The 15573-nt window shown below is 51.6% G+C and overlaps 1 protein-coding gene across 3 annotated transcripts in view; it reads left to right on the top strand.

The window, feature by feature from the left end:
* Positions 1-15573, top strand: part of VWF (von Willebrand factor) — a 137724-nt gene that overhangs the window by 38334 nt on the left and 83817 nt on the right. For all 3 annotated transcript variants that reach the window (XR_013364392.1, XM_077871349.1, XM_077871348.1), the window contains exons 11-15: positions 8143-8279; positions 8755-8893; positions 9967-10067; positions 13801-13996; positions 14674-14889. Coding sequence is in view for 2 of the 3 variants with exons in the window: in XM_077871349.1 (XP_077727475.1) it covers positions 8143-8279; positions 8755-8893; positions 9967-10067; positions 13801-13996; positions 14674-14889 (789 nt within the window). In the remaining variant the exon portion in view is untranslated. The remainder of the gene's footprint in view (positions 1-8142; positions 8280-8754; positions 8894-9966; positions 10068-13800; positions 13997-14673; positions 14890-15573) is intronic.

Genomic DNA, 15573 nt, shown 5'->3' on the forward strand with positions numbered 1-15573 from the left:
GAATGGCCTACGAGCTAAGAAAATCAGACCTCCAAATGATTTCTTCTACCTCCCTCCCTCCCCGGAAATCTCTTAGGAAAAGTTGCTTTATAATCTCTGCCCTTTACTTGGTCTTCTGTTTGGCCCCAAATCTATTCTGTTTGCTGCAAACTTTGCCCATTTGAGGCTCCCTTCTGCCTCACCCTCCAATAACCCTGGCTCTTCTCCTGATAATTTTCCTCTTTGTGATCACTCACACGGTGTTTGCTATGTGTTAGGCTCTGTGGAAACACTTTACACATGGCCTATGAGGCAGGTACAATTTATTCTAGGTTTACAAAAGAAGAAGCAGAGCCAGAGATTACATAACTTGCTCAATGTCACACAGCTGGTAAGAGACAATGACAGGACTCAAACTCACAACTATCTGATTGCTGCTTTTGCCCTTATGTTTACTCTCTTTCCTTGATCTATTCCTTTGTAGGTATGTCTTTGCCATCCTTCATGGGCTCTGGAGAGGTCCCATGTTTAGTTAAAGGCCAGCTCAGCCTCAGCTCTTATGCAGGATACTATTTTTTGAGTTCCCATGGGTTATAGAGTGCAATAAAAAAGCTGCAAGGCAAACAGCCGGCTAAAGAGCTCCCCTCCCTTTAGCCCCAAGAGGCCATTTGGCTTTGGTGGGCTGATGGGGCTTGAACATGGGTACTGGGATCATATTTGGGGCCTGTTGGCTGGAGGGTCACTTAGGACCTTGCGTAGTGCTCACCACATTGGGAAAATCCTGGAACTAGATGGAAAGTGGGCATTAGGGCTAGGTCAATTAGTCTACCAGCCAGTTTACCTTCTATGCAATTCTTAAAGGAAGCATGAAGAACAAAAGATTGTTCTTCCAAGGGATATTAATGTTCCAATTTAACATCATCCCACCCTGTGAAAAACCTAAGCAACCCTTCGAAAGACATGAAGTTGCTGCCAATGACTTAAAAAAAAGTTAATGTCTAAATAATAAGCATTCATTGTATAAGATCTGTGAGCCACAATGGATGGAATTAGGAATTTGTTTATTGTCTTTTGTTAGACTACCAGATTAGGAATTCTTTCTTTTCTTTTCTTTTCTTTTTTTTTTTAAGATATTTATTTATTTGAGAGACAGAGAGAGAGTAGGGAAAAGGCAGAGGGAGAGGGAGAGAGAGAATCTCAAGCAGACTCCCCACCAAGCACAGATCCCTGTTTGGGGCATGATCCCACAACCCATGAGATCATGATCTGAGCCAAAATCATGAGTCCAATGTTCAACCAACTAAGGCACTCAAACAACTAAGGCACTCCCAGATTAGGAATTCTTAATAACTACTTTCTATATGGAGTATCTTCTACCTATCCATCTATCTGTCCAACCAACCAACCAACCAACCAACCAGCCATCCATGCAAACCTCTATCTGTCCATCCATTCAACCATCCATTGCTCTTCTAACCATCCATCCAACAATGATTTGAACACTCACTATGCATATGATGTAATGCTTGGTCTGGGGCAGACAATACAATCCTCTGGTATTCAGTTCAAAACCTAGAAGATAGTTTTGCCGAGGATGTAAGAAATTTTCTCGATGCCTTGATGGAAATATAACCAGTTCCAACTCTACTGCAGTCTACTGAGTGGTTTGATATTTTGCCAACACAATCACTAAGCTCTTCCTCTGTATATTCAAAGCCTCAGCTCTGACCCTCTTTTTCTAGTTCTGGAGTTTAGTTGGTCATCTCCCACTCCATTTCTATGTGTAGCACATAGACATATTTCCATACCTTGCCGTGATTCAGTTGTAAGGGGGGTTGTCTTATGCCCCCAGTGTGACAATTGCTGGTAGAGCTTCTGATGGGAAGGTTCTAGAAGGGGATATGCTTGACTCTGCTAGCATAGCAAAGAGCAAGCTATGGTTTGCCCACAATCCCTGCAAGAGCTGATATTGTGAATCTTAGAAATAGAGAGGGGTTTTGATTCTCTATTCTGGGGTAAGATGAGAGTGTACTGGTCGTCTATTGTTGTGGAACAAATTACCTCAAACTTAGCAAACAGCAAACATTCATTATCTTACAGTTTCTGTATGTCAGGAACCTGGGTATGGCTGAGTCTGGCCCAAGATTTCTCATGAAGTTGCAGTCAAGTCTTTGGCTTGCACTGTGGTCTTATCTGAAGGCTCTGTTGCGACTTTGAAGCTCAGTCATGTGATGGTTGGCAGGCCCTGGTGCCTCACCTTGTGGACCTCTTGTGAAGGGATGCCTCGTGACATGATAGCTAGCTTCTTCTAGCGTGAGTGACCTCAGAGAGAGTGAGGGAGAGCAGCCAAGACAGAAGCCATGGTCTTTTAAAAACCCAATCTCTGAAATGACATCCTTCACTTCTGCTGTATTATATCTACTAGAAATAAGTCAAAGTATCCAGTCCATGTTCAAGGTGAGGGGATCACACGACGTCATGAATACAAGAGGTGGGACCATGGTGGGGAGCATCTTAGAGGCTTCCTGGCTCAGGGAGTGTGGTGGATGGGGAGTGGGAGGGAAGAGAAATTGCCCAAAAGAGCATCAGGGGGAGGATATGGAGCATATATGGGGAGGGCTAGAGCTTAAATACTCCTTAGGCCTTCACTGCCCTCTGTATTCCTCTGTTCCTGTTAGGAGTTAGGGCAGCTCCAAGCAAAGCCGTGGTTTACCCCAAACTTCCCTTTCTGTAACCCCAAGCTTCTCTTCCTCTTCCTTTCCTCTGCAACACATACTTCCCAGAAAAGTTCTGCCAATTTGGTTCCCATCGAACTGTAAATGTTTGGGCAGGGTCAACGAGGGAGGATCATGCTTATCCACAGGGACTATTCCTCGAATAAATAAAGCCCTGGTTAGTATTTCAAACTCCTGATGGAAGAGTGTGGAAGGTTCTCTTCTGCAGCTGGAAAGGTGTGAGTGGAGGGTTTCTCGTTTGCCCATCTTATGCACATGGACAGGTGGCGTAGCAGAGGCCTGGGGGCCTGGGCGGTGGACTTGCTCAGCCTGGCTGGAATTCCAGTCCCATTGCCCAGCTAAGTGACTTCTAGCAAACCGTCTGATCATTTGCAGCCTCAGTTTCCTAATCTGTAACACAGGGGTGATAACAACGGCTTCATCTGGAGGAAGCTGTTACCTGACACAAAGTAAGCACTCAATAAACATTAGCCGTCTTCATCCCCGCAGCCCCTGCAGCCTCATTCAGCAGGATCAGGGAAAGACTGAGACACAGGCAGGCACCCAAAAGAGTCTGGCATGGGGAGGGCTGGTGGGGCACGTGGTGTGGCTGGGGCTATCGGGGCAGGCAGGAGAGTCAGAGTCTGGGCCTGCCTTAGGCTTGGCCGTGGGGCAGGGGAGAGCCTTGGTGTAACTTATTACTCATCTGGTTCTGGATAACTTCTGATGCATTCTAACCCAGCCCTGTGATTCACCTTTAGGATTTAAGCTGTCTGTTCTGAAGCCTTCGGGAAGACAGACTTGCACACTGGCTATAACAGAGACAGTGAGCAGGGCCAATGCCTGTCCAGTGAGAGCAGGCACTCCTAGGTAGCTGGGCTCACCTGGGGAATCTGAGTGCCCAAGTTCATGGAAACTCTCCTGGGGCCTGCCCCAGCCAGTACTGGGTTTTTTGGAGTCACACCAGTCCTCCTTCAGGACAAGCCAGTGTACCACCTTTAGAAGCCAGAGCTCTTCAATAAATAAATTTATTATTATTATTTTTTAAAGGCATCTGGGTGGCTCAGTTGGTTGCGAGTCTGACTCTTGGTTTTGGCTCGGTTATGATCTCACAGTCATGAGATCAAGCTCCGTGCCAGGCTCTGCACTCAGGAGGGTGTCTGCTTGAGATTCTCTCTCCCTCTCTTTGCCCCTCTCCCCATTTCTCTTTCAAATAAATAAATGAATCTTAAAAAAAAAAAAAATAGAAGTAGAGGAAGCCAGGGCTTTTCTCCACTCAGTCTCTATATCCAGACTCAGCTGTACAGATGCCCCTTGCAATAGGCCTGTGTATGCCAAGGCTCAGAATGACTCAGGCTGGGCCCTCACAAAATCAGGCTTATGAGAAACTGCAGGAGCCAACCCATGAGGCAGTGTTGGGTGGTCTCAAGTGCTTTGGGCTCTGAAGCCAGACAGAATGCCCACATGCAAATCCCTATCTGAGGACCTTGAGCCTTTGGGTGAGTTTTCCTCTGTGTTTTACTTTCCTCATCTGTGAACTAAGGGTAATGATGACTGCTTCATGGAAGCAGTAAACAAGATGTACTCATGGAGCACTTAGAAATGCACCTTGCAAGCACCTGCATGGCTCAGTCAGTTAAGCGTCTGACTTTGGCTCAGGTCATGATCTTAGGGACTCGTGAAGGAGTCCCACATCAGACTCCCTACTCAGCAGGGAGCCTGCTTCTCCCTCTTCCTCTGCCCGTCTCCCTCTCGTGTTCTCTGACTCTCTTTCTCTCTGTCCAATAAATAAATACAATCTTAAAAAAAAAGTCTTGCACATTTGGTGGAGATCATGTTATTGTGATTTAGAGGCAGGCTTTGGTGCAAACTTACGTTGGGGGAGTCTGTGTTGCTTTGCTAAGGGCCTGGGGGTTGGCATTTCTGTAGGCTGCCAGAACAGGATGGAAGCAGATGGGCTGAACAGAGAAGCTCCGTGGAGGACTCACTTACTGCAAACAAAAGGGTTTATTTTAGAAGAGGTAGTGTGTTTCCATCAGATGAGAGATTTCTTTCCATTTTCTTCAAGACGACGGATCTTTATTCACTTATTGGGTCTGCTTTAATTTCTAGCTGTTCTGCTTTTATTTTTATTTATTTATTTTTAAAGATTTTATTTATTTATTCATGAGAGACACAGAGAGACGCAGAGACATAGGCAGAGGGAGAAGCAGGCTCTCTGCAAGAAGGAGGGGCTTGATCCTAGGACTCTGGGATCATGACCTGAGCCAAAGGCAGACCCTCAACCACTAAGCCACACACCCAGTTGCCCCTGTTCTGCTTTTTATGCTATTTTAAGAATCACCTCTTCAGTGATTCACCACACTTCCATTGCCCACCTTCTCCATCGGGTGGTGGGCCAGCTGTTTGTGGGGAGCTGCCTTTTGCTGGTTGACCAACTATCCAACTGGGAATGTCCTGACTGTCGTGCTCCGGGCAGAGGCTGCGTGACTTGCCCTGTAGCTTTTATTCTGGTCAATTCTAGCTCCTAGGGCCAACTCCTAGCCCAGCAACTTCCCCATTTGTGTTCTTGGGTTTCCTGTGCTCTCAGTTTCGTCCTTAGTTATACCAAGTCAATAAGCTAAATGTAGTATTTAGACTTGATTCCTGAGGCACTTCAGAACACAGGTCAGTGGGGGTCAGAGCAAGAAATCAGATCGGACAATTAGATTCTAGCTCTGAAAGTTTTGCTTGTGAATGTTTGTTTGTACATGTTTGTACATTGACCCATCTTTTCCTAGGCCTTGTCAGAACTGATGCAGGTCCACTTTCATACTCAGATAAGAGCGCTCCTGAGAAAACAGAGAAAGGTCAGGGGAAGAATTCCCACCCACTTTATTGCCATCGGGTCAAGACATTAGACACAAAGTGCCACCCCACTCTGTTTGCAGGATGATGGTGGGTTCTGAGAAGTCGCTGTTTTAGAAAGGCTTTCCTGTGACCCCATGGATTTGGAATTTCAGCACATTTACAATCAGCTGGGATGACCCTTGCCCCCACCTTCCTGCCTGTGCTACTCTGCCTTCCATGGATGGTGACTCCTCACTCTTGCTCCCCTTTGGGGGCAACACAGTGGGAAGACACAAGCTGTTCCTACTTCAACACTTCTGACACCAAATGTGTGTGGTTTTTCCCCAAGCTAACCAAATCTTCGACTTTCTGGAAACCAACTGGGTGTCCTATGGTTCAATTCTGACACTAACGACCAGGAATCAGTGCAGACCCAGCAGGTTAAGGGCTCGATCCCCTCAGACAGCCTGACTTCAGATGCTGATCATAAGTACAGGGTTCTCAGGGTGCCCCCATCTGTCTGGCTTGGCTACCAGTTGGGGGTTCCCACAATGCCTGATTCAGGGTCAGTAATTTGTGAGAGTGGCTCACAAAACTCAGGCATTTTACTTATTATTACTGGTTTGCTATGAAGGATATTATAAGGGATACAAATCAAAAGCCAGATGAAGAGATGCATGGGGCAAAGACCAGAAGTGTCCTGAGCACAGGAGCTTCTGTCCCTGTGGAACTGGGGTGTGGCCACCCTCCTGCTTGTGGATACATTGACAAACCCAGAAGCTTGCCAAGTCCTCTTCTTTAGGGGTTTTAATGGAGGTTTTATTACACAGGCATGATGGATCATCAATCCTCAGCCTCTCTCCTGTCCCTGGAGGCTGGGGGGAGGGGCGCGGGGTGCTGAAAGTTCCAACTCTCATCTTGCCTGGGTCTTTCTGGTGAGCAAGCCCCCCTGAAGCTACTACCCAGGGGCCCACCAAGAGTGGTTTCATTAGAGCAAAAGATGCTCCTATCACCCAGGATATTCCAAGGGTTTTAGGAGCTCTGTGTCAGGAACCAGGAATAAAGACTATATTTTTTATTATCACAGAGGGTGATGCTGACAATGATCTGGGGCCTCCCTAATTTCTCCTAATTTCTTCTGGGCTGAGTGTAGCTTCCTGTCCCAGGAAGAGGTCAGCTGCCCTGGGGGGACAGTCAGAGGACACTCATAGTACGCTGAGGCTCCTCTCCCTGGCCCTGCCTTCCAGCACACACCGAAGGCAGGACCACACCTGGATGCAAAGCTATGCCTGCCATGCCCTTCAGTGCTAGTGTGGGCCTGAGGCGGCAGGTGGAGGGGGCCTGTGGAGCTTATCTTTGATAGATGAGCGGCTGGAATCTCTCTGCTGCCTCTGAGAACCCCCTGATCATGTGACGGAGCCAGCATCAGCCCTGGGGGGTGGGCCCAGGTGGCACTGGCTATAATACCCTCTTAGGCGGAACTTGAGGTTTAGACGGGATTAGTGCTGTGGAGAACAGGTGTTTGCAGTTTGGAGGTCAAGGGTGACTGGGTGGGAAGGAGGGCCCCCTACTTTTACAGAATGGCCATGGTGTGTGTCTATATTTATTTTTCTAAAACGTAGAAGGCCCAGATGGGAGGAAATACATAGAAGGAGTTTGGGAAGGGATCCAGATGCCCGCTTCAGCTTCAATGGGCCTATTGTAGTCTCTGGAGATGGGATTGCCCTGAGCTGGGGTGGGGCCTATAGGGGATCCCTGGAGACCTTGGCAGAGGTCCCCCACCCCACCCCACATGGACACTCTCCAGGATGTGTGGTCACTGGTTGGAAGTGCACAGGGCCAGCCGCACGGCTGGGTTGTGGTCTGGGGGAGGACGGAACAGGGTCAGGTGGAGGGTGAGCTGAGGGCTCTGCAATGGGGAATGATGAAGGGGAGTCCTCGTACCCACCCACAGATGTGTCAGCCTGAGCTAGGGAACTGGCTTGGGTGGTGGTGAGATCATGGGCAGATGGCCTCCTGGCCCCCCATTGGCCCCAACTGAAGTCACAACATTGACTTGCCCATGAGAAAGCCTTAGAGCCGCCCCTCGGCTGCGGGGCGAGGATGGCGCCCTGGCCCCTGCCCTGCTGAGCCTGGAGAATGCCTGTCTCACCGCCCCCCCCCCCCTCCCCCGTTCTCCATCTGGGCTGGCCTTTCTGCCTGCTTGCCTCAGAGGCCTCTCCTGGGTCAGGCCATGCCCCAGAGCCCCCCACAACAGCAGTGCAGAGAAAGGCCTCCCCCCCAGAGCCAGAACCTGTGGGGTGGCGGTGGGGAAGGACTGGGAGCCACCCTGAACTGGGAGCTCAAGCTGCGGCTTGTGTGTGTGGCTGTCACTTCTCTTGGTTGTCCTTTTGGTAAGTGAGGCATTGAGCTGAAGATCCACCTCTGGGCTCTTGTGGTGTGAGGTCTGGGACCTGAGTTAGAGTCCTCCCGTCGAACTTGTTTTCAGACTGGTGTGGGGAAGGATGCCTGTGGCGTTCCACAGGAGGTGCCCGGTGTGCCCATGCATCCCTCCTTTGCCACCCCAAGGGGAGCCCTTCCCCTCCTCCTGTGCTTACCGCCTTCCTCTGTGTCCCTCCAGGCGAGTGTCTGGTCACAGGACAGTCCCACTTCAAGAGCTTCGACAACAGGTACTTCACCTTCAGTGGGGTCTGCCACTACCTGCTGGCCCAGGACTGCCAGGACCACACCTTCTCTGTTGTCATAGAGACTGTCCAGGTGAGCTTGACTGCCACCAGTCAGGAGGTGGGGATGGGGTGGGGGCAAGGTGGTCCTAGCTCCTTTATGAGCTGCTGTGCTATGTGCTAGACCTCGCTCCTCCAGAGACTGGAGCGAGGAGGGAGAAATCTAGGGTGCACACGGCTCCCCTTGAGGATTGAAGTCCTAGTGTTGCTTTGGAACCACTGGCCCAAGCAACAGGAAGATAGCCAGAGGCCTAGAATAAAGACCAGGCCTGGCTAGGGAAAGGGTGTGGGGAGCTGCGGGGCTTGGGGATGTGGGGCTTAGGGCTTTGTCGTGGGATGCCTCCAGGGGGGCCTACTCACTGAGACCATTCTGGGAGAATAGAATTGTTTCTCCTAATGAGGCCTCGGGCTGTCTGGGCTTGTGTTCTTTCTCTGAGTAAGTGGGTCCCAGGCTGGGGCGCTGGGCAGGGGGTTTGTGGTAACATCACCCTGGGCGCCCCTCTTGGCAGTGTGCCGATGACCTGGATGCTGTCTGCACCCGCTCGGTCACCGTCCGCCTGCCTGGACATCACAACAGCCTTGTGAAGCTGAAGCATGGGGGAGGAGTCTCCATGGATGGCCAGGATATCCAGATTCCTCTCCTGCAAGGTGCGTTCCCTCCTCCGCCACTGGGGCCTGGGGCTGGTCAAACTCATCCCACAGAGCCCCCGCCCCTGCCCCTCAGCCATGCTAACTGCCCACCTCTTCTGTGAGGAGAGCTATCTGTGGAGGGATGGTTATTCTCAACATGCATCCTTGCAAAGAAGGAAAGCTTCCTGAAGGAGGAGGGGGAGTGGAGGAACTGTCTGGAGGCAAGGGAGCTTTGCTCCAGGCCAGGGAGAGAGGGTAGAGGGGCAAAGGGGACCAAGAAGATTTGGTTTGAGCCAAAGGGATGAGTTGAGGGTTGGGCACAACAGTTCTGGTTCTGCTTTGAGGTGGGAGAGGAGCAGAAGCTGATGCGGGGAAGTTAGAGGGTGGCTGGTGGTGGGTCAGACCAGAGCCTGTCATGGGGCAAAGCCAGGCGACCCCTGTGACCTGTGGGAAAAACCTATCCAGTGAATTTGCTGGGTAGCCCCACACCCTTTTGGTAGCATAATTGCCACCTTCACCTTCAAAGTGGCTCTCAGAGCCCTCTGCCTTCTTGCCTGTGACCTCCGTGGACCGTGTGGCCCATTATCCTGGCATTACACATAGCAGGTCCACTTGTGTTTAATGCTGTGTGTGTCTCCCCATGAGGTACCTTCCTCCAGGGCAAGAGGTATGTCTCCTACCTCGTCTCCAGTGAGAACTGCTGCATTCAGCTCTGCATGCAGCATGTGCAGCCTAGAAGTGGTGTGCAAGGGCGGCAGGGGTGGGGAATGGGCTTCAGTGGGGGGCCAGCTCCTAAACCAAGGATGCAGAGGAGCCTCTGCCGCCCTCTTGTGCCAGTAGAGTGAATGGCAAGGCACAGCTGGGATACCGGGGCTCCTTTCTAGGGAAGGCTGTTTGTACTAAACTCACCTGGGTTATCCTTCCTTCTGAAACCCCCTTATGTCTCATGGACATCCCTATCTGTCCCCAGCTCCTTGATTTCATTGTTACAGTCCTTTGTGAGAGACTCCGTCTCTCCCCACGATACATGGGCCTGTCACCACCGTGCCCTCTCGCTTCGGGGCCTACACCCTGTCCCTGCCCTGTTCCAGGTGACCTCCGCATCCAGCACACCGTGATGGCCTCCGTGCGCCTCAGCTACGGGGAGGACCTGCAGATGGATTGGGACGGCCGGGGCAGGCTGCTGGTGACGGTAGGTGCCCTCCCAAACACTGCCTCCCTGCCGCCTGGGCCTTACAAAGTGCCTCTTGTGCTCTGGCAGAGTGGCTTTATGTGGTGGGAGAAGAATTCCTCCCTCCCTGGGCCCTGCGCCCCCAGAGGGAGGAACAGGCCTCTCTTGTTTCGGAAAGACTGGTGTTTGTTGTCTCTAGGACCCTGGTTTGCCCCGGGGCTTCTGGCTTCTGGGGCTCCGAGACCTCAGGGGCTTCCAGGCTGGGTGGACAGAGCAGCAGAGCCGGGCCAGCTCTCTGGGCAGGGCCTTTCCTGCTAGACCAGTGCCTCTCATGTTTTGGTCTTCAGACGCCGTGGTATGCTTAAAAATTACTGAAGACCCCAATCTTTTACGAAGGTTATAGCTGTCAGTATTTATCATATTAGAAATTAAATCAGAGACTTAATATATGAATTTTATGAATTCACTTAAAATTACAATGATAACCTATTGCACCTGAAACTAATATAATAATATATGTCAATGACACTGCAATAAAAAACCCTAAGCAAAAAATGACAATAAAAAACCCACTACATGTTAATATAAACAGAATTTTTTCTTGAAAAATAGCCGTGTTTTCCGAAACAAAAACAAGTAGTGAGAAGAATACCATTGTTTTACATGTCTGCCAATTTCTTTAATGGCTGGCTTAATAGAAGACAGCTGGAGTCTCACATCTACTTCTGCGTTCAATCCTTTGCAACATCATGTGTCATGTAGCCTCTCAAAAATTCCACTGCACACTTATAAGAGAATGAGAGGGGAAAAGTCAAATAACGTTGTTGTGTGATTAGGAAAATAGTTTTGGCCTCATGGACACCTTGAGAAGGTGTCCACCCTCTACCCCAATGGGTCCCAAGTCCACACTTGGAGAACTGCTGCCCTAGATCATTCCTAGGATCTCTGGGGAATCCCCTCTGGTGCCCCAGGTCCTGTGTGCCATAAGTCCTTGGTATAATCCTGTGGTGGGCATCTGGGCATTCCTGATGAGATCCTGGTTTCTTCTGCCTCATGACACCATATTCTTTCCCTTGTCATAGAGTCCTGGAGAGAGTTCCATATTAGTGACTTTCCTCTCTTATCTGAAAAAAATCAACCTTATGACCACAGACCACACAGCAGGAAGATTTTGGGAGAGTTTCTTGTTAGCCCCTCATTTGCAATTAGAAATAAAATCCCTTTCTGAAGCAAGAAAGAACTCACCCTGGGTCTCATGGTCATTTGCTTACAGAGTGGGGACCAGAACTAGGTCTTCTGACTCCCTCACCTGCTGTGCCCTGGTCTTCAGGGAGGGTGCCCCCTACCCTGCCATCATCCATTCCACCTTCTCTGTAACTTCCCATATCACAGAAAGGGTGCTCTTGATCTGAAGGCTGAGGTTGCTCTTGAGTCAAGCCAAGGGGACTGAAGGGATGGGGGAAGATACATCTTAGTGGAGGATAGTGTGACAGCAGGCCCCAGGGGTGACCAGAGGGACTTTGGGGGCCATGAGGTCACTCACAGTCTGGGAATGAGGGCAGAAAAGAGGGCGCTGAGGCATGGATGAGGAGAGGGAAGACATCATGGATTTCACTGCTCAGCTGGGGCCTGACCTTGACCTCTGGCATTACCTTTCAGCCTGTGTCCTCAGGAGAACGTCATTCATTCATGAACTTAATCATTCGTTCAGTCATTCACTCAACATACATCTAGCGAACGTCTGCAGGCACCATTTGAGAGGCCTAGGTTACAACTGTGAAACAAAACAGATAAGAATCCCTGCCTCGCTTCACTTACATTCCCCTTGGGGGAGACAGACAGTAAGCAAAACCAACCAGTAAATTATATCATATATTAGAAGGTAATAAATCCTGAGGAGATAAATAAAGCAGCGAAAGCGATAAGAAGTGTCAGGGTCAGAGGATTTACATTTTATTTTATTTATTTTAAAGATTTTATTTATTCATGAGAGACACAGAGAGAGAGAGGCAGAGACATAGGCAGAGGGAGAAGTAGGCTCCCTGTGGGGCGCCTGGGGAGCCTGATGTGGGACTTGATCAGGTGCTCAACCACTGAGCCACCCATTTTTACATTTTAAACAGTGACAGCAGGGAAGGCCTCAGGGCCTAGTGTGGCAACACCTGAAATTTGTAAAGCAAACAAGGAAACATTATTCTCTCTTTTTTAAAAAGATTTTTATTTACTTATTCATGAGACACACACACACACACACACACACACACACAGATATATATATATAGAGAGAGGCAGAGATACAGGCAGAGGGGGAAGCAGGCTCCATGCCGGGAGCCCGACGTGGGACTCGATCCTGGGTCTCCAGGATCACGCCCTGGGCCCAAGGCAGGCGCTAAACCACTGAGCCACCTGGGCTGCCCTATTCTCTTTCTTTTATTGGTATTTCCTTGGGTGCATTTTTATATGGATCCAGAACCTTCCACTAGATGGTTCATCCTGCATCCTGTGAAGTCATAGCTGGAAGCTGGAAGGGGCTCCTAGAGATGACCATGCGGAGCCCAGTCCTAGTGCACAATGGTGTCAAGCCCGGGAGGCCATCCGGCCATGTTCATCACCGGCAGAGCAGGAGTTAGGACTCTGGGGTCCCAGCCCTGACTCCATCTTTGGATCAGGGCCCTCTCAATAGAAACAGGTGGAGGGGCCCAGCTGTAGAGTGTGAAAGGCAGGTTTGATGCCCCAAGCTGTCCGTGAGTGTGCACTTTGGGATCAGAATGATGGAGAACAAACCAGATGCTGGTGGCCTGGAGTTGGATCCTCGGAACCGTCTTGGTCACCCACAGGAGGCTGCCCCAGACACCTTGCTGACCCTGGCTCCTCCGATCACGATCACACCCTCTAGAGTCCTCCTTGGCTCATGGTCTTTTCTCTCCAATGACTTATAGTGGCTGAGTCAACTCCAGCTGGGAAAGTGTTGTCCTTTGTCTCCAAATGTGAGCTCTGAGACTTGGACTATCATGGACTTAGGCTGCTACACAACCGCATGTGTGACAGATACAAGTGTTCAGTAAAGGGGTCAAGAGGTGCTGACATCACACTTGATTCTCATGGGTGGCAAAGCTGGTAGGCTCCAGCATCTCCCTGACAGGTGAGGGTGGTACAGAGCATGCTGGGCTGAGACTCAACCTGGCTGCTGGTCCCAGCTCTGCCACCTGCTCTGTGACCGTAGGCCAGGCACTTTCCCTCTCTGGGACTCAGTGTCCCCATCTGTGTCCCTATCTGTAAGAGGCTACATGATCTCTCACACCCTTCTGGCAGGACTGCTCTTTGATTTATTTTTTTTAAGATTTTATTTATTTACTCCTAAGAGACACAGAGAGGCAGAGACACAGGGAGAGGCAGAGAGACACAGGCAGAGGGAGAAGCGGTTCCCTGGGGAGCTGGATGTGGGACTCCATCCCAGGTCCCCAGGATCACGACCTGAGCTGAGGGCAGAGGCTCAACCACCGAGCCACCCAGACGCCCCTGCTCTCTGACTCTTAATTAATGACAAGAGCCTCATGTTTCTAATGCTAAGCTTACACCCCAGTAAGCTCCCTCTGCCCTGCAGCCTTGGGCTTAGCTGCGGTTTATTAAATTCGTCTTTATTTTTCACCCAGGGAGGTTTTTTTTTATTATTATTATTAAAACCATCTCATTAGCGACAGGAAGCTGCGGCTGCCTCGGCGGCGGCCCCACGGTGGTCTGCCTCTCCCCGCAGCTGTCCCCGGCCTACGCGGGGAAGACGTGCGGCCTGTGCGGGAACTACAACGGCAACCGGGGGGACGACTTCGTGACGCCCGCAGGCCTGGCGGAGCCCCTGGTGGAGGACTTCGGGAACGCCTGGAAGCTGCTCGGGGCCTGCGAGAACCTGCAGAAGCAGCACCGCGATCCCTGCAGCCTCAACCCGCGCCAGGGTACGTAAGCCCGGGGGGAGGGGGACCTCGCCGAGCCCCCTCCGTCCCGAGGTCTCCCGGCTTCCAGCGCGACCCAAGGCACGGTGCACCGACGTTGGGGGCACAGGGGCACTTCGCTTTTACCGTCAGCATTTGATGATCTGCCTCTGGATCATTTATGCTTCAAAGTCCCTCGACTGCGCATCCCGCCCCCCCCCCCCCCCCCGGGGGCTGAACCCTGGGAAAGGAGAATGATCCGTGTTTCCTGTCCCTGGATCTTCTCAGTCTGTTGGAGCAGCAGCCACACAGCCCCAGAATTAAATTATCGTTAGACAAATGCACTGGGGGGGCCATTTGCAGATGTATCGGGGGCAGCATTTCAGTTCCGCATTAATTTCCTCCCCTTACTCAGCCCATCCTGGAACTAGGTCTCCTTTCTGTCAGCCGTTGTGGTGCTCTGGAAATGCAGTTTCTTTGCATTTAAGCCAAACGTAATTAGAAAAGTTTATTGGCTGCAGAAGAAAAATCATGGTGATTTCCAGAGGCACGGGGCAGGCAGATTGGCAGGGAGCGCAGCCCAGGCAGGAGCCGGTGGGGGCACTGCGGGGCGCGTGGGGCCCTCGGGGGCAGGTGGGGGCGAGGGCGGGGCTCGGGGCGTGCGCCCCGCCACGCCTGCGCACTGCTCTGTCCCGCCACAGCCAGGTTTGCGGAGGAGGCGTGCGCGCTGCTGACGTCCTCGAAGTTCGAGCCCTGCCACCGAGCGGTGGGTCCTCAGCCCTACGTGCAGAACTGCCGCTACGACGTCTGCTCCTGCTCCGACGGCAGAGACTGTCTTTGCAGCGCCGTGGCCAACTACGCCGCAGCCTGTGCCCGGAGGGGCGTGCACATCGCGTGGCGGGAGCCCGGCTTCTGTGGTGGGTGCCCTCCCTGGCCGCCAGCACCCCCCCCCCCCCCCGCCCCGGCCCAGCCGAGCCCTCCTCGGGTCCCTTGCACACGGCTCGTCCTTTTCTAAGCACTGTCTCTGCATTAGTGCATTCGGAACCGGGCCCGAGCGCCTGGGTCACGAGGACTGTCCATGTGCAGCCACTTTCCCCTCCCATCTCCAGCAGGACACGGTGGTGGGGACTGGCTCCCCTACAGGACAGTGTGATTCTTCTGGCTTGTTCTGGCAGCGCGAGTAGCACCCCCCTACCTGGACGCCAAGGACCTAGCAGCCGCTGCAAGCAGAGATTGCCTGTGGCTGCTGCCACCTAGCGTTCGATACGTGTCTGGCCCGGTTGCAGGGTGAATGGGTCCCAGATCCCCAAGGGCCTCTGCACGCAGGAGGGTCTCACCAAGGCAGTGGGGGAACGCACTTACCAATCCTTCGCTTGTAACTCCAGGCCAACCATCAGAGGACTTCCGGCCCAAATCTCTGGCATTGATGAAGTTATGTCAAGTTGGATGACATCATTGTCCACAGCCGACTTTGGAGTCTCACTCTGCCATGTTAGATTTCTGCCACCAGAGCTGGTATCTGCTCAACATTCTGGCCCCTTGAGCGGCTACATGGCACTCACTTTGATGTTGGTGCTGCTGCTCTGGGAACATGTGCTGGG

This window comes from Canis aureus, chromosome 25, assembly GCF_053574225.1.
Source record: "Canis aureus isolate CA01 chromosome 25, VMU_Caureus_v.1.0, whole genome shotgun sequence".
NCBI lineage: Eukaryota > Metazoa > Chordata > Mammalia > Carnivora > Canidae > Canis > Canis aureus.